The sequence below is a fragment of the Poecilia formosa genome, unplaced genomic scaffold (assembly GCF_000485575.1).
Source record: "Poecilia formosa unplaced genomic scaffold, Poecilia_formosa-5.1.2 Scaffold20, whole genome shotgun sequence".
Lineage (NCBI taxonomy): Eukaryota > Metazoa > Chordata > Actinopteri > Cyprinodontiformes > Poeciliidae > Poecilia > Poecilia formosa.
Window position 1 is genome coordinate 1,444,016 of NW_006799959.1, and position 26,711 is coordinate 1,470,726.

General features: G+C 39.5%; 1 protein-coding gene across 1 annotated transcript in view; it reads right to left on the reverse strand.

Moving 5' to 3' along the window:
* Positions 1-3,712: 3,712 nt before the first annotated feature.
* cfap299 (cilia and flagella associated protein 299) overlaps positions 3,713-26,711 on the reverse strand; it is a 73,920-nt gene continuing 50,921 nt past the window's right edge. The window contains exons 4-6 of the mRNA XM_007547510.2: positions 21,510-21,652; positions 6,271-6,394; positions 3,713-4,155 (exon numbers count right to left, since the gene is read on the reverse strand). Coding sequence (XP_007547572.2) covers positions 4,075-4,155; positions 6,271-6,394; positions 21,510-21,652 — 348 coding nt within the window. The 3' untranslated portion in view covers positions 3,713-4,074. The remainder of the gene's footprint in view (positions 4,156-6,270; positions 6,395-21,509; positions 21,653-26,711) is intronic.

The following is a 26,711-nucleotide window of genomic DNA, read 5'->3' on the forward strand; positions in this document are numbered from 1 at the left end:
AGAATAAATGCTAAAGAAAGGAACGGAGTAACGAGGAGGTAAAGTTACTCAGAACATAAACCGTGACATGGTCAAATCAAACAAACCCAATCAAAAGGAAATGTGAGCAGATAATGCTTGAAGTTTAACGATGTGGTGCCTATTTATGCAAACTGTGTGATGTTGAAAGGCTCAACCCTGAGATTGTAATTAGAGTAACATTTAAAGTCATTACTGGGTTTGTCGTCATTGGGGGTTTTTTTGCAGTAATTTCAAAGCGCATGAAGAAAAAAACTGTCAAATCCGGTCAAAATTTATTTTCATGCTATTTAATGGTCAATTTACTGTGAAACCACGTCGTTACTTCATGTTGGGTGTATTAGAGGGAAGTCAAGCCCCAAACTAATAAAAGCAAGGCTTAGTTAAAACCCCAGCAGTTTAAAAGCCCAATAAAAGAATTTGAGGGGGATGAAAGCCATTTAACCCAATTTTACTGTGAATTTGTTGTGCACACATAATTGATGAATTCATGGCATTCCCTTTAATGGTAACATATATAAAATATCATTTCTGTAGTAGTATGTTTGTTTATAGGAACATCCAGTGGCATTTAAAGCTTCATTTTAATCCATGTTTTTTCTGCTACAATAGAAGAATCCACTTTATATTCAATGATGTAAACTACAAAACCATATTTGGAGAAGCTAAAAGAAAAGTAAATAAAAAGCCACCCTCATGTTGCCTTTTATAATTCTTTCTGCTCACCAGTGTTCATTTATCACAGGCCCAGATCTACCATGGTGTTGAAACACACACACACATGCACACACACAGACATAAAGAATCACACTGACTGAGATGACCCAAAACCAGACTGTCATTCCCCAAAACCCAAAAGCCTCAGGTCACCAAACACATTGTTTCAGGGAGACCAACAGGGACCGGTTTGGTTAAAACGGACAGACCGATGGATGAAGGGCTCCTCTGGCGCTGAGTCAACTGAGGCAGATTCATGTTTGTCAGATTTAAATCATCTTGTGACTTTCAGGCCAATAGGAATCACTGGTCTGGTTAACAATATACATAAGGGGTATGAGCAGCTGTTATATCAGCAGTTCAGGATCTTATTTTGATGAAAAGATTTAAACATGCAAAAGGGCTGAAAGAAACCCCACAGCCCAGATTTTTCTTGTTTGTTTTATGAAAACAAGACAACCTGCTGAATATCTGTCTTTACTACACAACTAGAAGCTATTTTGGAGATTTCCGAATAATTATTTCCCAAATAAACTGGCTGAAAAGGGAGAGCAGCTTCCTCTCATAGGAGGTTTTCTATGAAGGAAATATAAATGTTTTTATTGATCGTAGCATCAAAACATTTCGGAAACTTTTAGAAAAACAATTTTTATTTTCATTTGACATGTTTTCTGTGTTTTGTTGAGCAGAAGGTAATGGGACTTTTTTTCCTTTGACACAAAGGCAGATGCTTCGGGTCATGGCAACAGGATTGCTGTGCAGCTTTAAGTTCTAATAAACACTAAACATTCAATAATCAACCAAGTTAGCTTTCACTGTTTAGGCCCAAAACATTTTTTAGGGAGTTGTCTAGGATTCTTCATTTGTTTCTGTTCTGAACTTAGAGTAAGTTTATTAACAAATGCAGGTGTATTTGTCAATGGGGGAAGAAAACCCAGTAGTGGATCCTAGAACCTCATAGAAAACTGTAAGGTTCTAAGTCTTTTGAGTCCACACCTGCACTGAAGCCTGCAGGTGAGTCAGACTGTAACAGAAGGACTACTGCCCCACTGCATGAACTTAGTTTTTGAGATGAACATTCTAAATTAACCCTATTGTGTCTTCCTTTTTCGTTTAGTATTCTGCTTTTGGGGGCTCGTCCGGGATTCTGAGCCCAAGTTGAGAGAGAGCAGTCTGTGATCTTGGTAGAATAAAAAAAGCTGGATGATAAGTGGAGCCAGAGCTGGACTCATGAACCAAACAAATTACAAGGTAAGATGCTTGGTTCTGTGTTTTATTGAGCAGAATGAATTCACCCGTTTGCTGGCACTTAACTGCTAAGTGGTGCAGTGTCTAACTCTAGCCCTTTAAATGCGTCTCTGCTCCAACACACCTGAATCAAATGGTTGAATTTCCTCCTCAGCAGGTAATCAGGTTTTGCAGAAGCTATTGCTTTGATTCATATCTGGCTTTTTAATTTTGCTAATAGACAACTCACTCTAAAGTCTGCAGAAATGAACTCTATAAAGTCTCCCTATTCAGATACCTAACAGAGTTTTTTTCTCTCTCCCAATTACTTAAGTTTAAATGTTTGTAAAGACTGTGTCAACAAAAAGATGACATCATGGTGAAGTGTATATTTTATTTAAAAAACAAAAACTGATAAACATTTGTTTTTGAGGCAGCATCTTTCAGAATTGGTTAGAGCAATTTTGATACTTTTCAAGGCAGTGGGTGAGTTCTGGTAATAAAAGCACAAATGTATGCGCTCAGGTAAAAGTGTGAGACTGGGATTGCTTTGATGGACTAGATTTCTCGAGAACGCCTCCAGGGGAACCTGCAGAGGTGAGTTCATGTGAGCAGCAGCAGACGCTGTTTCCCAGGGGTGTGATTTTAAGAAGGGGGAAACTTACCTTAAACATGTTATACTGCTGAGAAAAATGGCTTTGCAAACAAAAAACTTTAGAAGTAATTTTCGTAATTCATCTGTTAATTGTTGATGTTTTAATCATTGTCCATCCTAAAAGTTAAACATGTACAGAAACAGGGACTGGAAACATAATAAAACAATTTCAAAAAGACTTTGCTGAGCCCAAAGGAAAATTAAACACCTTCAAAAGAATTATTTTCCTCATGTCATTACAGAAAATGGTATCTTTCAACTTTCAGAGTCTCCCAAGCCTTCACATTTTAAAAGCTTATAACCCCAAACGTCTATGTATTTCATTAAGATTGTAACTGACCAACACAGAGTAGCTCATATTTCCGAGCTACTTTGACTTGCAGATGGCATGAACATAAATTCACCATTAAAAACTGAGGTATTCAAAGCCTCTGAGCCAATATTTTGTGTTTAAGTTACAGGTGCAAGACTTTTAGGTTATGTCTTCAGCAGCTTTGTGGAGTGAGCAACTTCACAGGACGGCTGCAGATACGCAGAGACTGAACTATGAACAGGTGAACTATGTTTGATGATCATGTGAATTCTGAAGGAAATGCATTAGATTTTGTCTTGGGGGATTAAAATGCACACCCTTATATAATTTTTTGGTTTTTATTAAATAAAAAAAAATCATTATGGGTTTGATTGTGAAGCTTTTATTCCCTTAAAGTATTCAGAAGTAAACACAAAAAGAAAGCAAGGGACCAGTTTGGAAAACAATACATGGAAGAAGAAATCATAAAAACCCTGTTATAAGTTATCATCTTATGGCCAGAGATAATATTACTGGTGTGATTCCCTCCATCTGTTTCAGTATGAATGGCAAAAATTAAACTTCTTCAAGTTTCAAACACATTTCCAAACGGGGTTATTTGTAGAGTTATGGTGCATTAAAATCTGTCAGTCAATGACTAATATGGGAGTGATGGAGAGCTTTGATGTCCGGCGTAGCGTCCCTCCATCTGGGAATACGAGGAATGCTTTAAGCCCATTACCCACTCTTCCAGTCCAATTGGAGCTACCGCAGCCTGGGGGAGGACATAAGAGCTGCCCCCGTCATCTTTCAAAGCTCTTACGCCTTTAATTTGTTTAGACAAACAGCCCAAAACATTTTGGCCCCAACAGTGGACGAGTCGGGTTGAGGAGCTGAGTCTGGCTCCTAAATAAGACTTTGCACCCATCAGAATATCTAAGTTCCAGTTTAAGCTTGAGGAAACTCTCCGACTGTCACCCCAGTCTGTCCATTTCTTCCTCTGGGAATCGTCTGTTTGAAGTTGTCGCAGCGGCACCTCCACCCTGATGGCATGCACGATATGAGGGAAAGAGTTTGTAAATGATGATGCAGCTGCAGCTAAATTAGAGGCTTTCAGAGCTCTGCGCTGAGCGCCAGATTGTACGGCTGTGTCGGCGTCAGCAGGTCAGAACATTCTCACACTGCGGTCGTACAGCATGACGTGGACGTAGAGGTCCGACTGGAGGAGCGTCCCACTGGACCTGGACTGAAACCAGACAACACGGCTTCATTTGGACAAAGCAGATCAGTGAGTTTTATGAGCTTGGAGGATGTTCTTATTTAGACAATTTCTGTAAATCAACCAAGATTTACAGAAACACATGTAAAACACATGTAATCACAAATAATCAAGTTTATTTGTATGGCACATTTCAGCAACAACGCAGTTCAAAGTGCTTTACATCATAAAAACACAAAAATAAAAGGTAATAAAAACATCATACAGTCACCAATGGAGAAAGCAGAGACGAACGTAACATAAAAGATGCTGAAAGTACAGCGGAGTCACTCGGGAGGCGTAAACCCTTCTTTGATTTGATCCAAAAACCATCTCTGAAAGAGAAAGCGTTTGGTTTGGGTTTAATGAGGTTTTTAGTATAACTTTATTGGTGACTGTATCAAAGCTAAGGCTGCTTTGTGTATTTAATTCCTGGATCTCAGAGCTCTGAGAACTGCCTTTTAGGGCAAACACAGCTGCAAGAACGGAAGGAGGAGGTCCATTATGAAGGGTTTGCATCAAAGCATATCCGTGTGTTAAAATGGCCTAGTCAAAGTCTTGACCTAAAACCAGCTCAGGTTTTTATAAGCAGGGATCCATGTGTCCGTCTGTCTGTCCATCCATGTGGAACCACAAGCAGCTGGAAGCGTTTCCTCTCAGACCATCTGTGTCATGGGACTCATTCATTGGTCAACCATCACACCCAATTTACACGTTTACCTCAAACACTCCTGTGGGTGTCGTAATGACTGAGGCGAGTTCAAAGGCGAAACAGACGGCTAAAAATGACTTCATCACCGGAGTCGGAAACTCTGGTAAACGGCAGACCTCCACATGATCGGGAAACCAAAATGTTTCACTAATGCTCACATCATCGAAGGAAAACTTTTCTGTCAGCTCCTTTTTCCAGTCAAACCAAATGAACCACAGAGATAAGAGAAGCCCTTCACCATCAAACCCACATTTCTGGCCGCAGCAGAACAAGCGGTCACGGTTTAGCAAAAGCAGAAAAGCAAAGCGGGTCGGATTTAGCCTGCACTTCAAAAACACAAAATGTCACCAATTATTTTTGTCTTGTTTCTAGTTAAAGTGTCCTAGTATGTTAGACAATGCTAACTTATGAGTATACATTCTGTAAGATGTAAAAGCACAAAAGATTTTGATGAAAATTACTAATCCCATGGGAAATTATTTCACGCTTGGGAAAAATGTTGTTTTAAGTGAAATAATCTGCCTGTGGAGCTAATGCGCCTCTATCAATATGAAGGAATTAATTACTTAAAACAAGCTCCTATATCTTACTGAAAAGTTGCTTGTAAGTTAATTTTGTCTTATTTTAACTGCACCAAGATATTTGCACCAGAAACTAGACCAAAAGAGCTCGTCTAGGTTTAGTGTTTTTGCAGTGTGAAATGTGAAGACGAAGCTGCAGACGGAGGGTTAAAATCTGGACGCTTCAGGGCTGAGCCGCGCTGCGTTTCTGGACACGCGGGTGGTTTGATGTCCCTGGCTTCCTGCGCCTTCCATCGCTTGTGTTTTTAATAGACGGCTGGTCGGGGCGGGGCTCGACCGCAGCTAGAACACTGTGCTGCCATTTTGGCCTCAAAAACGCAGTCCCCACAGCTCTGTCTGCAATTTCAAAATAGTTCGGCCCCACCAACTGCTTCCCTACCCCCCAGCAAAGAGGGAGGCAGGAGGGAAAATAAGAGCCGTCCCAGTGGGCCGTTATTCTGCAGAGGCCTCCGCCTGAAGGAGAGCGTGGAGGAAGCACCTGCCTCGACCTCTTGACCCTTCGCTCTGTGTGCAGGTGGAAAGCAAATATGATTCCTTCATCGCTCTCAGCTTCTCCAACTGATATCTGCAGCTTGTTAAAAAGCTTCAGTGCCTAAAACTTAGGGGCCAGTGAGATAACATAGGGCCGTCACTGTAACATGCTCTGTTTGATAGAACACTGGCTTTAAAGACAAAGTGTGCCTGGAAGCAAACTGGATCTGATAAGAACTTTTACTTCCCAGAAACATTTTAACAGCCATGCAGCAGGTGGCTGGTCTGATTACGGGGGCCTGAGCCCCAGAAGCAAAGCAGCAGAGACACAATTCTTACCCGAGGATTCAGCATCGTTTTGTCCCTCTTGCTCTTGAAGAGAAGTCCGTTTGGGTCGTCATAAATCACCTCAAAGTTGGGGCTGGAGTTGGAGGTGGACATCTGTGTCTTCCAGTTGTAGTAGCTGTGAAGGAAACGGGGAAGACAACTGAGTCTTTCAGGAAGGTTTTAAATGAAGAAAACATGGCTGCCAGCTGGTTATGAAGATCTCTTCAATAATTTTCTTCTCTTAACTGACCATCACAGTAGTGAATTGCATAGTGGATACTTATGAAGGACCTATTATACAAAAAGTATATTTTGCATGTTTTTGTGCTTCCTTTTAGTAATCAAATGCTTCTAAAAACAACCCAAGCTCTTAAATCCACCCAGACAGTATTTGGCAAGAGGTTAAAGTTTTTGGTGTCTGGAAAATGAGCTGTTTCAAAAACTTCCTGATTACTCAGTCCCACTGCACCGTTACCTAGCAACTCAAGCTGACTCCCAGCATATAATTGGTCAGCTGGTTTTTCCGCTGCATGTGCTGTACAATGGCTGCTGGAAAAGACAAGTGCTTTGTTGTTAACTTAACATCCAGAAGCCACTTGCTGAATTCTTGTTGGTTGTGCAGGAGGCTCCACTTCTGCTTTTCAAAGATGTACGGTTGTATAATTGTGCATCTGTTTGCAGCCATTTCCACATGAGTGTAAACGTTGCGTTAAGGGGCGTGGCCAGCAGCAGCTTATTTAAATTTAAAGAGATAAGACGCCTTAAAACGGCTCATTCTGAACTGAGCAGAATAAAATCTCATTATCTGATTTTGTGCAAAAAATGTTATGAACTAACCTAACTTGCTCAAGGAAGCTTAATAAAACGATTTTATTGATCTTATGGAGTACAAAACAACATCTTTAGATGTGGTGAATTTTTTGCATTGTGCTGTGTGGGCAAATTTGTCATTTTTCAGTTACGTAGTGGGACATAGCACTGGCATTACCAAGAAAAATTAAAGAAAATTTAGTGCTTTAATTAACTATTTTTATTGTTAAATTTACAGTTAAATTCATTATCTGGAATAAAGAAAGTATTTTGTTGTGTATGTGTAGGTCAGAGCTTTATAAAACTGAAGATCAAAAATGTCTAAACATTTCTGTTTGGTGTATTTTTTCTGATTTATTTAAGAAAAAGTCTGGCTCCAGTGCAGTTCGATCTAAAGACATGACTTGTGAACAGCAGTGCATTCCAAAAAACATAATTTTAAGAGAATCAAACTGAGACAGAACATATCGTTCTGTTGTAACATAGCTCTGCTTTAGAGTTTTAAGATGCATCGGTATCGGTAGACATAGGATTTTGTGAAGAGAAATCTGCCAATTTGAATAAAAAATTTAAAAAAGGTCCCAGTGCAAATAATATATTTTGCACAACTCTTTAGGATTTATCAGAAAGAAACGGTGGATGAACCCAGAAGAAGAGAATAAAACACGGAGCAGTAGTCTCCACTGAGGGAACATTCATGAGCCGTCAGTCAGATATTCTTCATCAGAGGTCGAGAGGTTAAAAAGCTGTTTCCAATTCCATGTGCAGGGCACCAAATCCAGGCTGAAGCTGTGACTAATCAGCAAGTGAAACCAAAGAATGGCTTCAATTCCAGAATAAATGACTGATTAATTCACAGCGTCCGATTCAACTCGCTCAGCTCCCAGCTCCTCAGGAGCAGAGATGATGTTTCTAAAGGGACAGGAATATTAATAAATCTGTTTTTCTCTATTTTTTGATGATTTCAGATCGAAAGATTTGTTTTTGTTCTTTTGTTGAGAAACAACCTCTGCTTCGCATTCTTCAGCCGTGGAATTGGCAGCTCTTCCGTCTTTGTTGACATGAAATATGATGCAGGTTTGGAGGTGAAAACATCTCATTACTGCAGGTTTTGAACTCTGCGTTGTTCCCTCTGTGGGCCTGGACTCCATTCCTCTTGGCAGGTAATGAGAAACCTAAGGACACGAGTCTTGAAAATTATTTTAACTTTGTTAAAAAAAAAAAGTAAATTAATGTTAAAGAAGGTCAGGCTGAGGTAAAAAGCTCCTTCTGGTTATAATTTATTACACTGATTTGGAATAAACAAATGCATTAAAACATTTATATTTGCATTACTGTTCTCTGCTCTGAAACGGTTCATATTTTGTGCAGGAACATGTTAAAACATTCCAACAGGATAAATTGCAAAAACCTGAACATTCCCTTTAACTTAAGCATAAAGAAGATCTTGAATCCTGATTTCTTAGAATCCAGATGTTATGAACAAAGATAACATTTCATGTTATTTATTTTCACATGCTTATGTGGCTGATTTAGGGAAATGTTGCATTGAAAACGACAGTAGATGATTTTAAATTAAAGCGTTTCTAAGCTCAGTTGTATTTGTATTTTTGAATTTGAATTGAAGTAACTATGGAAGAAAACCCCTAAAAAAACAATCTGACTTTATGTTGTTACTGGAAAACTCTGCAGGTCAGATGTCAGAAATGAAGATTATAAACTGGGATTTTTTCCAGTTTTCTGGGACTCATGATGATGTTGGGTTCTGGTACCAAGCATTATTCTGATGTTACGCTTAGCACTTCAGTGTTAGCAAGTATTCAAACAAAAAAAAACAAAAAAAAAAACTCTAAGCGACTTGATTTAAATTTCAGAAACTCTCTTTGGTCTGCTGCAGTGGTGTTTATTTAAAAAGTAAAATCTGCTGTGACTCATTAAAACCTGTCCATAAATACTTATCTGCATCTGAGACATAAAAAAGGTTTTCTCCAAGAAAAATATTCAACTTCATAACTACAAATTACAAGAAAAGATTTGGTCCAAGGAACACATTACATACTCATGCGGCTCTCCAAAACCTCCCTGCCTCACACTAAGCAATTTTAGGAAATGTAAATAAATATTTTGCAAAGCGGTCTGCTGAATTAGCTCTGAAAATGGGTCAGGTCTGAGCTCAGTTCTGGTCTCCAGGCAGGACGTTTTCATTTATGAGAGTCTGGGTTACTTAGATTTGGTTTAATTTCCTGTTTTTATTTTTTGGTTTGATGTCGGCTTCAGTTGTGCTCCGGTTGAGTTTAAACGTCTTTCGTTTTCAGTCGTTGCTGCCACTTTATTTTATTTGTAGACTCAGTCTTGTTCTGCCCCACCTGCCCTTGATTTGTAATTATCTCTCCTGCATCATTTAGTCTTTTCTTCCTCACTATAAAAGTCGTGTGTTTCTCATGTTGCTCAGGATTCGGTTGGGTTTGATATGAAGTTCTTTGTGTTCAGAACCAAAGCCTACCACACTGTACTTAGGAAACCTAAACACTGTTCTTCTTAAAGAAAAAACATCTGTTGATCTTCAAGGTTCTTATTTGGTTTAAATTTAAAATACTTAATTACAACCAGAAAATATTTGAAAAGGACTTCTAATGAGCAGATTATCATGAATAAATAAAAACAGTCAAACTTTACACTGCACTTTGTGTTATATTGGATATTACTAGGAAACTGGAACTTAAATGTATATTGTCTAGCCACCTAAGTCCATTTTGTTTTGCTCCTTTAACTTGTTGAGGTGATGCTAACGATGATGGAAGGTTTTCTGCTCTGAAAGGTTTAGGACTGCGACTGGAGAAAATACACACATTTTTGGTGTTGAATGGAAACTATCTTCACAAAATTAGTGTTTTGTTTTTTGTCATATATCCACTTTATTTTTATTTAACATTTATTTCACCAAGAAAACCCTGTTGAGATTCAAAATCTCTTGCGAAAGAACCCTGACCAAGACCGGCAGCGGCGCAGAGATTACAGAACATTCACAGCAAAAACAGAAAACGTTAACACTGTCATAAATCGATTAAAGGATTCCTCTGTGGAAACATTTACAGACAGATGATTCATTCTCAAAATCAGTAAGAACAGCCTTAGAAACATTTAGTGACAACAGATCCTTTAAGTTTATGTATTTCTGCAACTGATTCCAAGAAGATGGAGCAGAAAACTGAAAAGATTTCTTTCCAAGTTCAGTTCGAACTTTAAGCACCGAAAGCAAAAATAATTTCTCACAACAAAGAGGATATCCTCCTTTCTATTTATAGGCCAACACATAATTCACTAAATCCAATCAAAGTGGGTCGAAGAAGCACCAAAGGTTCAGCTTCCTTTACCTTACGCTTCAGATTCCAGAACATGTGACAACAAATAGGTTCTGGTGCTTCAGTTATCGGTCAGCACTTCCTGCCAGCCGTCAGTTTCCTCTCCAGGAAACACATTCCCTGTCTGCTCCCAAACAGTCGCAACCATGCAAGGAAATACACTGATGCATAAAATTATAAGGTTTGACAAGACCGGAGGCCTGGTATTCTGGCCCAGATGCCAACAGATCTGGTCAGAATAGACTGCTGCTGTCCCACTTCTGAAACACAAGTCGATCCGTTTTTTTTTCCCCTTAAAACTCAGATGAAAATTATGTCGTCTGAACCTTTACTTTCAGACGTATACATCCTTCCTGTCCTCCTAGATTAGCTCTGACAGAGCTGCGGGGGCCATTTCTACAGGAATACCATGCAACAATTAACATTTTTTTGGTAAGCCACTTTTATTCCACGGTGACCCGCCTACATTTGCAAGAGTGAGATGTGAGATATTTTTAAGATGTGAGATCTCTTACGGCTGAACATAAAAAAAAAGAAAGACTTTGTTGCTCTCCTATTTGGACATGTTTTATTGGACCCACTTCCCCTACTGTACTATGTGAATGGTCGCAAAGGCAGCTAGCTTCCCAGTCGGTGACGAAGAAAGCTCGAGCAGCTGGATGGCACCACACCCAGACACATGGACCAGTAAAAGTCTGAGAACCTGGATTTGGTGGAAACTGTGACGGTTTTCACAGCATGGGTTCCTGCTTCCCGATGCATTTACCATGACTGTGTGACATGTGCGCTCTACTCTTTCACTTTCCATAGTTACTGTGCTCAGCTCTATTGTTATCTCCAGGTGCTCGTTTTCCAGAGGAACGTCAATAGGAGCTGGATTATGAGAGTAGATTGTATATTTCATCAGAGTAAACACCATCTTAGTTTCCGCTGTACAATGTTTATTTCTGAAGTTAAGAATAAAACAGGGTCTCTGCAAGTCAAATTTAAGACTTTTTAAGACCTTTTTTTTATGTCGCCTTGAATTAAATTTAAGGCAGAAAAAAACAATAAATCTAGAGAATGGTTGGGGGATAATGCTTGAATTAAATTAGTTTAATAAAAGAATAAACAAAGTTGTAAACCCGGAAAATAAACTTAAAACAAAAGCAAGCAAAAGAAGAACAGTAGTAAAATATATTTGCACATTCAAAAGAATGGGCGGAAGTATAAAACTTATTCTTACACCCACCCCCCTTACATCAGTAGCATCATCTAGTAAATTACTATACATGATAACTAGAATAACATTATCTCTTCATTTTACAATCAAGAATAGCAAAAAGTGAGATTTAAGGGTCTGTATAATGGCTGCTGGCAGCAGTTTGAGCTCCTGCACAGCTTTAACCCCCGCAGTGCCAAGATGTCTTCCACACAATGAACGTATAGCATCGAATGGGTTGAAGTGAGTCAATAACAAAGCCCAACATCATCCAGTCAACTGGCAATAAATTTGCATCTATAGAAAGATGCAGAAAAGCTAACAACAGTACGTTAGCAGCTAGTAACCGGTCGCTTCAACCGCCTTGAGTCATAGAACACAAAAATGTCTGTTTTTGCCTGGCAGACAAATTACATATACATATTACATATGAGTGATGCCAAATTTAAGACCTGTGGTGAATGTATTTAAAGCCAACTTACTTTTTAAGGAATGTATTTAAGACATTCTAAGGCCTTAATTTTAAATACTTTTTAAGGATGCACAGACACCCTGTAAAACAAAAACACTTACTGTTAAAGGTGCCATCAGCCCATTTCAGCTGAAGCTCTGATGTCAACATTTCATATTCAGGGCCTTTTTCAGGTTCAGATTCTCATCCTGACGGCTTCGCTCTCGCCTGCTCAGGCCTGATGCTGCTCTGCTGTGAGCTGGAGGCCACGGCTTGAAGAGGGCAACAGAACCGCATCAAACAAAAAGCAGAACTCATTCACTGAGGCTCATAAACTATAAACCGTCCCTACAGCAACAGCACCTGGACAAAAAGGTTCAGTTAGAACTGAAGACTGACATATTTATTATTATTGGACCTGTATGTTTTGTGGATTTTGGCCTAACACACTGAATGACATTCTCAGGAGTCGTATGCAGCTCTTGGATATGTCTCCAAGAATTAGAGCGTTTGCAAATTGTAATCTAACTTCCAATATTGTCAGCGCAATGCTTTCTTCCTCTCTGAGTTCTCTGTCCCACCATGACGGTACTGTACTTGTTTAGCTTCTCTGGCGGTTCTGAGGTTCCTCTCTTGGGTCTGAAACCCGGGGTTGGGCAACAAATCAACAACAATTTATATCGCGACAGACACGCAATCAATATTAATAGATGATATGTCCAAATACAATGTTCAGTAATTTCACTGAACTCCAATCCAGAACGGCTTCAGCTGCTCCACCTCTCACAGTGAGCTAAGTTTTTAACATTTAATTTACCCCTGGGATCAATAAAGTATTTGTGAAATGAATTTGAACTGCTTAGATGTGAAAGTGGGGTTGAGTGAAAGGAAGGAATGAGCTCTACAACAGCTCTAGAGGAAACTGGATAAAACAGGAAATGTCACTTCACCAGTATCTCAAATATCCAAAACAAAAAAAATCCCTAATCAATAATTATGAAGAAACTGATATAAAATCCTTATATGGTTTTTCAGCCATATTGTCCAGCCATACTATAACCCGTCTCCTTCTTGATGGCTGGATATTTCAGTCCTGTCTCTGCACATGGGACCTTCAGCCATCTTGAATGGAGCAGAACGATGAACCAGACACGTGAATGTTTCTGAGATGTTGCCTGATTTCTTTTGGACTTCTCCTGATGTAACACAAGAAAGTGTTGTGGTGCAGGAGTTAAGCACAGCCCACATAAAGAGGCTTTAGTCTGCCGTCACAGGTTCGATTCCCGGCCTGGTGACCTTTGGTGTCTGTCTTTCCTTACTCTCATTACCTACTTTCCTATCTTAGCACTTTCTAATAAAGGCCATTAGAGTAAAAAAAAACCTTTAAAAGGAAGTGCTGTGTTTGAGGCGTTACCTTGAGACACATTCCCAGTCTGTAAACTTCTGAGTTTTTACATTTAGCAAACAGGAATCATTTTGACAATCCTGACATAAAACCGGAAACATTTAGTTTGATTTAACGTCAGACACCGAGGGGAAAAGGGTTACATGTCTTATTTATGAAGTTTATGTAAATATATGGTTTCAACTGCATATATATTTAGAATATCTGAAATATACACAGCTGCTTCCAACCACAGGATAACATAGTCGGATTCATGTTTCGTCATTACTGAGATTTGTCTCTGCAGTTGATTTTTCCTGTCGTTTGGCTCTGAATAGATGAAACTCCACTGCTGCCTTCATGACATCCATTAGCGGTACGTTCACACACTGAGGACAGACAGCAGAGAGACAGCTGGGTGGTAGCGACTGTCCCTCTGCAGGCTAATGGTGCTCTGACTGAGAGAGGTTAAAGGTCAAACGCTGTTTGCCTTGAAATACACAGATGACAAGGCTTCAAGACATATCATGTCTGGATATGTGTGTTTACACTTTGATGGAAAGATGCATTAATAACAGTCCTTGACATTTTACAAGCTTTTCTATTAAAGCTTGTAATAGAATTTCTGATATCAGGACCAAATTATACAAACAGAAAAGCCTTGATGCTGAGGAACGCTGCATAAATCTATCCAAACATATCAGCTCTGAGAACAAACAGTACAACAAGATTTAACCCCGAGGACCCAGCCTGTGAAGAACGTGCGTGCCATGTGTGAAGGCTAACAGAGATGACATGCGTTCCGGCTCACCAGCACAAATATTTATGGAGTTGGCGATCTGCACCGTGATAAAACGAAAAAACACCCCCCACGTTAAAGCTCGGACACGATAACCTGAAACCGGGCTCGCCAGATCACAACTGGAGCTGGAACAGCTTCTCTTTTGTATTAAAACTTAATAAAACGGGACAGCAGAGCAAATATTTTCATAGCGGAAAACGAAGCCAGACGCACAGGTGCACTGCAGAGGCAGAGCGTGGAGGCAACGTGGGTTTGGCTCCAGAACAAGCATGAGCGAGCTGAGCCTTCACATGCAGCGGCTCTGTCTGTTGTCAAATGCACACAATGTTGGCAGCGCGATCAGAACTTAATTATACATAACAGCTTTTCAATAAGTTGGCTAAATCGGAAACATTTGTCGAAATAATAACGATAAGGCAAGGGTTGACTAAACACTGGGACCAAAGAGAGGGAACGATAAAGAGCCAGAGGAGGGGAGCAGGCAGTGCACAAACAGATGGTCACTTTGCTGGTGAACATTAGACATCAGAGATGCTATAGGCACATCTGGAGTGGCAGGAAGCAGCATGCACAGAGCTGGAGATCTGGCAGTTAATTAGACATGGTTCAGGACCTCACACTGCAAAAACAATACATCTCACCACGCAATTCTGGTCCACTTTCAACGCAAATATGAAGTAAGGCAAAACTAGCTAACAAGTGACTTTTCAAAAAGACATAAGAACTTTATTTAAGGCAATAATTTCTTAATACTGATGAAAAAGTACTAGAACTAGTGGAAATAATGTCCCAGTGGAACTTAAAATATGTTCCTAGATCTTGCTGAAAAGTTACTTTTAAGACTGTTTTCTTATTTCCAGCATACTAACATATTCACATGAGAAAGTAGATCAAAAAGTGAAATAATCTGTCAGTAGAACAAGACATTTTAACTTAAAAACACTTTGGTTTCCCTAGAATGATCTGGAGTGTGTCGATGGGGAGAGGGACGTCTGGGTTTCTGTTGTTGACCTGTTACCTTGGCAACGCACTTCTGATCAGTTAGTATTTAACTGATCAAGTTGGCACCAGCCAAGAAAAAGTTTGAACCTACAAAAAATCAAAGTTTGTTGCTGTAACAAACATGGAAATGGTTTGCCCTAATGATAGTGAACACTTGGAGCAGGACATGGTTGAAAAGGTTTGACTTGTTTAAGGAACGCTACGAGCTTGGAGAGTTTGGTTATGCTTTGTTTCCACTGAGCGGTACGGCATGGGCCGCTGCAGCTCAGCAGGCTATTTTATGGTTTCTGCAGGTTTCATCAACTCAAATTTGAGACTTTTTAAGACCATTATGAAATACATTTAAGACCGGTATCTCAACAGAAATGTACAAAGAAAATTGCATATTTCATATTGTAGTAGCATCATTTTTTTTTTTTTTTTGCACAGACTCAATGCTGCATTGCATGGTTTGGCAACAGAAGTGAACCAGTGGCAAAGATGAACGTCATCCCGCAAACTGCAAATTTGCACTTACCCAGGACAGATGCAAAAAGCTAGCTAGCTAATTATCATGGGTCACAGAAATCAACAAAAATGTCTGTGTGACTTAAAAGTTTCAATGTCAGAAAAGTCCATGAGAAAAACAAGGAAATGATTAATTAGTTTTGCCACAACAAAATTGAAGACCTGTGATTAATACATCTAAGGTCATATTTTAATTCTCCTAATGAATGTAAGACATTTTAAGGCCTTAATTTTAGATGCATGAATTTAAAGTTTTTTAAGGATGTGCAGACACTCAGTATTTTAGAGTCTTGTTCAGGAGAGCATTTCCACCACCAGCTAGTTTAATCCAAATGCTTAACGTTGTGTCATGCTAGTGCAGTGCTTCTCAATTCCGGTCCTCAGGCCCCCCTGCCCTGCATGTTTTAGGTGTTTCCCTACTGCCACACACCTGGATTGAATCTATGGGCGATTAACAAGCTTCTGCAGCACTTGATGCCAGCAGAAGAGGTAATACAATCATTTAGATCAGCTGTTGTGAAATACAGGCACATCTAAAACATGCAGAGCAGGAGGCCTGAGGACTGGAATTGAGAAGCACTGTGCTAGTGGGACGACAAACAAGTAGCAACAATTTGTCTCCTGCATGTCAGTGATAAGCAATGACATGTTTCTGTCCCCCAATCAGTGAACTGTGTGATGCCAGTAGCTCCACCCTAACCAAACCACACCTCTGTCCCATGGGCCTACAGTTGAGCTTAAATTTAGTCAATTAACCTGTCAGATGCTTACAAAGTGACGACATCATCATCTGGGCTTTCCCAACATCTCTTTACACTTTAAATTGAAAGATAAACTCATATTATTATGTCATTCAGAAAATATAAAAAACTGTTAATCCTAAATGACTCAAAGCAGAAAAGGTTTTAGTCTGATTTAATATCAAACATTGAGGAAAATCATATGTTTTTTCCATCGATGTTAATATCTGGTTTCAGCTGCGTATCATAGATCCAGAACTGGAACTACTAGTGAAAATCCATCATATATTATGGAGCAAAAAAAAAAAGAAAAAATTTTTAAGATATTAGATATAAATTTTAATGTCAAAAGAGGAAGTAGAATTGAGACATGAACCTATCCACCCTTTCTTGATGGAGGTGGGATGTGTAGGCAGGAGCTGGCGCTGGTGTCACTGCTCTGTGCTGTTTGTGGCTGTGGAGGAGGAGGAGGAGGAGTTGGAGGGACGGGATTCAGAGTCCTGCGGTGGGAGGTTTAGTGCACCGAGTGGGCAGCAGCTCCAGCATCTGCTCCCTCTTAGCGGCAACCACACTGTGTGTTATTGTTCCCGACAGAGACCAAAAAAGTCACGGGGGGAGGCTGAGACGGGAGGAGGAGGAAAGGAGGAAGAACAGATAGCGGAGAATGACACATGAGCTACAAGAATTTAAAAAATAAAGACGGAGCGAGAGATGTGTAAGTCTGATCAAGTCGGGTTTTGAAAGCTGGAGACCGAGGCGGCGTGTGAAGGCATGTGTCACCCCAATGGGAGGGAAGGGAGACCTGATGAGGGGGGAAGCCTCATAAAAGCATCATTAGGGAGTCGGTTGTACCTCCAGGCATAGTCGTCCAGTGACTCACATCTACGGGTTGTTGGGGAGGAGGAAGAGTTCAGGGCCACAAGATGGGTGTTTGGGATGAACACAAGGTGAGAAACTGATAAATAAAACAGTCCATCACACTATTTTTTTATCTTTCAGTCGGGTGTAAAACTTTATCCACAATGCAGTGTTTTAATAAAGACTCCAAATATTACAAAATAAACGACTGACTAAATCCAGGGTGTCCAACTCAGAATGAGTTGGCATTTTTCATATTTGACAGCTATTAATAAATTGAAAACCCTGGAGGTGAGAGAGTAAACCTCAGAAAGTACTGAGCTGCAGCCCTGAATACAGCAGAAATGTCCTTTATTCTCCCTCAGTAGGGAAATTCAGGTGTACCAGGAGCATGTATGTTCACGTAAATATAAAAGAGACTGTGAGGCTAAATTTACAACAGAAGAAAATGCCATAGTTATTACTCAATACGCTCAGATTCAAAGAACTGGGCAACAGAGTAGGATCAGTTAAAAAATGTGCAGACTGTGAATGCATGTCTGTATAGAAATCAACGAAAGAAATGGACAAACTATGGAAAACAGCAAGAATGCAAACATATAAAATCTTACTGCTGCTGTGAAGAAGGACCTGCGATAACGCTCCTTTGTGCCCCCAGGACGGAGCAATCTGCACGCATGGAATGGTAACATTGTCTAAGATTTTATTAAGATGTTAGTGAATTTTGTTTCTTCAGGCATGGACTTCTTCAGGAAACCCTGGAGAAGATCCAGAATTCGCTTGAGGGACAAGATATCCCATATTTTTGTTTTAACTTTAATATAAATGGAGCCAAAAACACCCAAGAACTTTTACCCAAAGGGAGACAGACACATTAATCCATTCAGTCAACTTGTCTCAACACAGTAAGTGTTTTTGAAGAAAGGTTGACTCATAGAATGAAAAACTTTTTCCATCCTTGCAAACTTGGATGGGGAGTTGGTGTCCATCTCCACAGATAACCAAACAAAACAATCAACCCAAGCAAAACAGGACGTTTTTTTTTACTAGCACATCTTCTTTCATCTGAAATACTTTGTTTCTTTCATTAATGTTTTTTGTTTAGTTGGTCATTAAGCTGCTGAAAGTAATTGATGTTGCAATAAAATTAGTTCTGAGTGATTAGCTTTCAGCTGGAGGATTTTGGACTGGTTCTGTCTAGAAGCTGTTGCAAAATGACATCACCTCTGGCAGCTTTCAAACTAAATGAGCTGAGAATCTGAAGGGGGCGATGAAATAAGAGAATAAATTGCTGTTTTTAATCAACAGTAAACAGAAACTTTCTGTTAATATTTACAGAACAGAAACGTTTCTGCAGCCAAAATACTGAACTGCTGATTTCTGATGCCCTCGTACACAATGTGTTGATCCACAAATGTATCCATTATAATACTGACTTTCACTATTTTATTTTGAACATATATGGATGTAATATTATATATTTTCATCTGTAACTTAAAATTTTGACAAATACTGAAATATCTCGTATCTACCAGTAGGTGGTGACACTGTTGGCATTTGAATGTTGTATATGTGTAAGAAACCTTAGAAACAGCTGCACTGGTGGGATTTCTAGCACAGACAGTAAAGTTGGGATGGCGTGACGTCTGCTGCAACATCATGTTTCTGAAAACTGTTAATCAAGTCAGGATTCAGATCGGTGCCGCTCATTTTACCCTTTCACCATGTTGTGTTTGCGTACTTTCAGTTATGTTGTTCTAAATTTTTAAAAGGAACTATCAACCATCCATCACAGGACAAACCACCATGGGTGCACACACACCCACAGTCATTTTTGTGGACTGTGGGAAGAAGCTGGAGTACCCAGAGAGAAACCACACATCCAGAAAGACCCCAAGCTGGGATTCGAACCCGAACCTTCTTGTTCCAAGAGATGAGGTCAGATAGAGCTGTTCTGGTTTGATCACGGGACATGAGCTGCATTGTTTTGTCTTAATTCATTTGTAAGTTGCTAAAAGCATCTGCTAGCTGCGTAAACATAAACATGATCTCAATAAGCATCAACTGGCCTAAATGAGATCAGCACCAAACAATCTGAGGAGGGCTGCAGTTGTTGGCAGTCGACATGTTTCCATTACAAATGTGTGCAAAACTTTGTCAATATTTTGCTGATGTCCAACAAACACAATTTTGCAGTTTCGATGTTTTCATGAAATAAGAAACGCAACTAAAATCACACGAGAATAAGTTTGTTCTTGTGATAACTCAGTAAAAATTATAACGCCGATTGTCGTCTTGTTCTTCATGGTTTGCGCCAGTAGCAACATCTGCTTGTTGATCATGTGACTTGTGTGATGTGAAGAAGTGTTTCCATTGCTCATCCTGCACCAAAGGTTTTTTTCAAGACTGGCATGCTTCCATTAAGAGAAGTTCTCTAAACAGCCCTTAGCTGTGGGTGTGCAAGTAGTTTCTCAATTTTCTGATTCTTCTGTTTAGTATTGAGCAAACAGCTTATGTGTAATTGAGATACTTTTTGTAATAGAGCTTCTCTGAAGGTTAAATTCTACATATGCCTTCATTTGAACTTTTTAGGCTGTTCTACCCGTCTGTCAGCGGGGTTAGACGGGTTGTCTGCCATTTGGCTGAACTCCTAACTAAATTATCTATTAACAGTCATTCCCACCTTTGGCCAGTTGTGTTTGTCCTTTTGGGATTTCTCACACATATCTGACATGTTGGTAACATGTTACTGTGCACGAGTATGAGGAATGTGGGAATGGTTTTGGCTGCGGTGATTTGCTGACAGCCGTCTGTGTACACAGGGCCGATGATAGAACGAGAATTATAAAGATATAAAAATGTCTGAGCGAGGGATACGGAGAGGATTTTAGCTTACACCTGTGAGTTCAGAAGTTCATCTGCGGATTGTGCTGAAACTGTGCAACTGGCTCTGAATGCCGTGCAACCCTGTGCTCAGAGTTTCACAGATATACAGATACAGAAGTGGAGTTAATTAGCAGCAGCTGATGGAGCCTCGTGCTGCTGAAACCTCATCCAGCGCTAGCTAACACAAACAGTCTTCTCCTCAACCGGTTTTAGAAAGTGCAGTTATCTTTTCTCACTGAAGAAGCAGAATAATAAAATGCTTTTGTAAAACATCAGCTGCAGAAAATGTTTTTATATAAATCAACTGTCATTTTGTCAAATCGTTGACCGGAAAGATGAATTTGGAATGACCTTTGACCCCTTTCCTGAACCTCAATGTATTCCACTGAAACTGCATGTGATATATCAACACAAGGTAGCAGATAATTACAAAGAGAAATCAAAATGATGCAATAAAAAATACATTCAAGTAAAAATCTGAAAGGTGTGGCATGCATTTGTATTCAGCCCCTCTGATGTCCCTAAATAAAATCCACACATAAGGAAGAAGGTGCTGCAATAAGAGACCAAAATTTAACTCTTTGGCCAAAAAGATGTTCTGCAGAAAGTAATGCACCTTCCCTATGGTGGGACATGGTGGCAGCAGCATCATGCTGTGGAGATGCAAACTAAAAAACTGCATAGCACTCAAGCCTGGAGCAGACGTTTTCCTTCCATTAGGACAAGAAAATAAAAATAAAACCAAAGCTACGATGGCAAGGTTTAAATCGAAGCATTTTGAGTTAAAATGGCCTAGTCAAAGATTTAATTTGTGTTGGTCTGCAGCATAAGATTGAAATAAAATGCATTAAAATTTGTGGTTATAACACGACAAAATGTGGAAAAGAGTTCAGGGTGAAAATAATGTTTAAAAATATCTGGATATGTGATTAGAAAAAATGTAATTTCTTCCATTAATTAACAACGTCTCCCATGGTGGCGCACAGACACAGCGGATCGGACATCCTTTTATGCTTTTATTGTTTTTATCAGTATGTTCAGATCACCTACATTTCTTTTATATTTGGTTAAATTCCTGCCACAATGATAATAAAGGAATTCTGATTAGTGATATTTTTTGTTACTTCTAATTAACAGGAAACAAACAAACAAACAAAAAAAACTCCTGCTGAACATCCTGCGCACCCTGACCCGACTCGACATCCGACCAAACTTAAAAAGGAGATATTACAATAAAATAAGACTTACCATAAATCTGAGGGTCCTGGCATGAGCCTTTTCTTTCCACAGAAATATGGTTCAAAATCTTGTGTCTTGAGCCTGTGGGTGTAGTCTATATATCCAGATACCTCCTGTCCAAGAGTATTATAATCCCTTATGAAAATGACCGACTGTAAAAGAGGAGAGAAAAAAGAAAGGAGAGCCTCTGTGTAAATCATCATGACCATTAAACCTTTTTTCTGGGGAAAGACCAGTAAGGACAAATGTCGGGGTTTTTTGGACAGATGAAAGGCATCTGGCAGGAATAGACCAATCTTAAAATACAAAGGGTCTTGTTAAATTTTGACACATGTTGAGGATAAAAATGAGTCAAACTGATGTCGTCCTGGAGAAGCCTTAGAGAGGTGGGCCGTCTGCAGAGTATCCTGCTCAGATAAGAGCGTGGGACTCCTCGGGGCCCGAATCTTTTAACTTACAGTAACTGGAGTGTGATTTCCGTTCCAACACTCCCACAGTCGGAGCAGGAAAGGCTCTTTAAATGCCATGAAATGTGAAGTTTGGATATAAAAGTTCTCGTGCAAACACCGGACATCAACAGACCTTTTTATTCACGGGCGTCTCAAGTTGTCTGGTCATATTTGAATTGTGTTGAAGATGGGACATTGTTTAGCTTATTATATTCAAATTTAGCTTGAACAAACCGGTTAGCTCATTAATCCCTAACAGGTTTCATACACTACAGGGCTCTTTAGGTAGATTTAGTTGCCTGAACTTTTAAGAGCATGCATTGTTTTTAGGTGGAAGGCAAATTGCTATTCTAATTTTGTGTTTTTTAAATAATAGCAAACAAAAAAGCTGCATTTTAATGAAAAATAAAAGCATGTTTGAAAGAGATAATGACACTCCCATATTGTTCTCTTACAAACCTGCTGTAAGGCACAGCTAAATTGAACAGATCTGAACTGAACTTAAAGGTGACTGATGCTTCCTTGAACCAGTTAGGATGTCTGAACAAAACATGTTCATTCTGCAGATAATCATTATTGGGTGATGAGATTTTGGTCTGGTTAGTTCTGCCTGACTTCACATCTGTTCAAAATCCCAACTCAACGTTAACACTCACATGTGAAAACGGTGCAAACAGATGCACAATTATGCAACTATACACCTTTGAAAAGCATCAGTAGATCCTCCTGCACAACCAACAAGAATACAGCAAATGGTTTCTGGATGGTAAATCAACAGTAGAGCATTTGTCTTTTCCAGCAGCCATTGTACAGCGCATACGCCGGTAAAACCAGCTGACCAAGATTTCTGGAGTTCCACTCAGGTTGCTAGGCAACGGCGCAGTGCCCTTTGATTGTGACTTAGCAATCAGCACATTTTTGAAGCAGCTCATTTTCCACGTATCAAAAAAATATTAACTTATTGCCATAATAAGTTAATATTATGGTGTTGAACTGAATCTGGAGAAATTCTAACTCTATAATTAATGTATTTCACCTGTTTTTTATAAAAATGACATTTGTTGTAATTTGAAAATGTATAAATATAGTGAATTGAAATTAAATGAGCTTAAGGCTGAACACACATCCTGTCTTTTCATGCATTTTGTAGTCGATCTTTTATTTTATGGAATATAAAAGATAAATATGACCCAAGATTGTGCTTGAGCTTTGCAGATAGTGCTGGTAACAGACCAAACACACAAATCAGATGTAGAGACAATGAGTGCAGCAGGGGAAATGGGTCTGGATTCTTCAATGTAAGCATATCCTCACTATAAAGACAAGTTTTCCAGCTGCTTATCGGTGAGAGCCTCTTCAAAGTTGCGTTTAAACAACCATTGGAAGAAAAAGATGAGAAATGACTTTATCACTGGATTCAGACAAAGAGATCTGGAGCCAAGTAGTTCAAAACCAACCTGGGTAAAAGCAGAACATGAATCGATCTTTTTATGTTGACTTGATAGTACAGATAACACCTGATGACAACGAACGGGAAGAACTCCCAACAAAAGACGGACTCAGGTGTGAAGAGGTTGTTTTGTCTGCCTGTTCCCACAAAGAAAATATGTTTTTCTTTCTTTTCTGACTCCTTTTGTGTTTGACATGTCTTGTTTGCTCTGAGCATGAGTAAGTCAAACTGTTCTGCTTACAGTAACACCTCCTTGCAGGATACCTCAGAGTACGGTATCCCATTTGTGTGCCTGTCAGGAGGTGGGCCCTCTGCAGGGCGGGGGCTGCAGAGCTCACAGGAAAAAACGCATCTTTCATGTTTCCATTAAGCAAATTTACTTTTGCAATAACAGTTTGCGCAGATATATAGTCAATGGAAATAAATGCACCTATACGTAAACATATTAATAGGGTTTTTTTTTTCAGGCTACATATAGAGCTCAGTTAATTTCTTTCAAATATAAAGAGCTTAGAATAAACATATCACACTCCTATTTGCTGCTAAACAAGCACCATGAGTTTCCAGGCTGCTTGCTGAAGGAAGCCGGGGGACCTCCACTTTACACCATGGAAAACAAGCAGAGGCTTTACATCACCTGTCAACAATTATCAAGAACAGGTGCTGTGACCTCACAGGGCAGTGAGGGAGAGGCCCCGCTTTATGGCAAACATCAGTCTGGTTAATAGTCGAGACGCTGAGTGCTGCTCAGCCCCAGGTACAGATACTGGCTCATTGTTTTACTCTTTGAAATCCTCCTCATGTGTGTCCTTTAGAAACTTCACCGCTGACCTTAGGTAGAAGGTTACATAAACTAATAAGCAGACTGGGAGAATCCTTTAATCTACAATTCAATGCAACAAAAGCATTTCAACGCCCTGCGGCCACTGCTCTCTTATGAAGACTCAAAAAATATGTTTGTTCGTTCAGAGACAAACTGTTAAACTGAACCCAGCTGACACTAACCGAGCTTCGATGAATAACCCTCCGCCTCTTTCTGCTCAGATGTGAATTACTCCAATCCTTCAGAGGATTGGAGTAATTCTGATTCAAACAGAAGCTGACGGGGGGCTGACACGTACTGCGCCCATCTTTGTGCTTTTGACAATGTCCTACAGGTGGGAAGTCAATGATGGCTGGACCACCTGACATCCTGTGGCATGTGTGTGTGTGTGACTGTACACACACACAGAAACCTAAACAAAGCTAGCAAGCCACAGGATGGGGTAATGAACTCTGCCGCAGAAACACTCAGCTGTCGGTAACGTCTGTGGATGTCTGTCGCCTTTGTTTTCTCAGAGTCCTGTTGACGTTTTTTCAGCCGATGCTCTCGTCCTTTCAGCATGCTGAGTGCAGCCGATTCAACATGTTGGAAGGACATTGGGGCTCAGAGAGCGAGATCGTTCTGCAGCTAAACTGCTCTTAATGCACAAACCCAACAGAATTGTGTCTTTTTTTAATCAGATGATTCATTCACTTGATTTTTCATTTTTGTTGTGAACTGTAAAGTGCATTAATCTTATCTGAAAATCAATAAGGAATGTATTGATAAAGCCTAATTCTGGCATTTGGATCAATTCTCAGGATCAGAGCTAAATCTAAAATACTTCAAGGACGGCAGTTTTACCTTTATTAAGATTAGAAAAGACGTGATTTATTAATCCCAGAATTGGAAAATTATCTCAATTTGTCTTTACGTTTGAAAGCACCTACAGTAAATTATAAAAAGCTTTGCTACTTGTCTCGGATTTCTCTCTCTGCTCTTCTTCCTATACATCTTCTGTTGAATACAGGCCACCTGTGTCACAAATACCTTAAAAAATCCGTCTTGATGCCACATTTTTAAGCCCAACATTTGTCCAGGATTGGCTAATGCCCTTTCTACTTAATACAGATAGAGAATATGCCCTGCTTTTATTATTAGATCTGATTGATGGCATTTCAAAAACACTGGAAAGAAGCTAATATATATGCTGCTGAATGGTTACATGTGTAATTTTTAAACTGTCTTCATAGCAGCAACACTGATGACTTTTTCTTTGTTCATTTGAACCAGCTGGTTAACTGGCACAGACTTGATTTCCAGGATAGTTTATAACATTTCAAAAGGCCATTTCAAGGTCCTCATGTTAGTTTTCTTTATCAACTCCTTTGGGTTGATAAAGTGTCTCTGTCCTTTAGAAACAGACAGTTCTCTTCTGTTTTCTTGACATTTTTCAATCTTTAACAAAACACTAATTATTTGACTCCAGCTCTATAAGATGTTTTATTAAAGGTGTTGATCAATCAATCAATCAAATTTTATTTGTATAGCACATTTCAGCAGCAAGGCATTTCAAAGTGCTTTACATAATTAAAATAAAAACAGCATGTATTAAACAGTGAAAAAGAGAAAGAGATTAAAAAAAAAAAAAAACCCGCACCCCTTTTAGGACTTCAGTCAAACGTCATTTAACTGAAGTCCTTAGAGTCCCAGTTAAACGATGTTTAACTGGGACTGTGGTGCATAGAAGCTGAATGCTGCTTCTCCTCGTTTTCCGGGGGGCTTTAAATCATTAAAACGTAAACAGTGAGAAAGAGAAATAAAAAGCTGTAGAACTTTAGTTGAGACGCCTTCAACTGGGACTCCAACCCTTCAGACTTTAGTCAAAACGCCGTTTGACAAGGACTCTAACCTCTAGATATAGCTCTTTTAAAATTCACTTACATTTCTGTTATCGTGTACATCATTAAAACATAGACAGTGAGAAACAGAAATAAAAAGAAATTAAATTAATAGATAAAAAGAAAAGATAAAAACATTAAAAACATCGAAGACATCAAAACCCGCACTGTAACCCTAATTTAGCCATAAGCAACTCTAAACAGGTGGGTTTTAAGTTGAGATTTAAAGGCACCCAGTGTTTCAGCTGTTTTACAGTTTTCTGGAAGTTTGTTCCAAATTTGTGGTGCATAGAAACTGAATGCTGCTTCTCCTCGTTTGGTTTTGTATTTTTAAGTCTATTCTCTGAGCTACAGGGAGCCAGTGAAGGGACTTTAAAACTGGTGTTATGTGCTCTATCTTCCTGGTTTTAGTGAGAACAGCAGCAGCAGCTTCTGGATCAGCTGCAGCTGTTTGATTGATTTATTAGTCAGACCTGTGAAGACGCTGTTGCAGGAATGAATGCAGCTGAAGATAAACGCATGGATTAGTTTCTCTATCGTGCTGAGACATAAGACCTCTAATCCTGGAGAGGTACAGAACCAGCACTGTGGTTCTCCCACTGTCTGTAT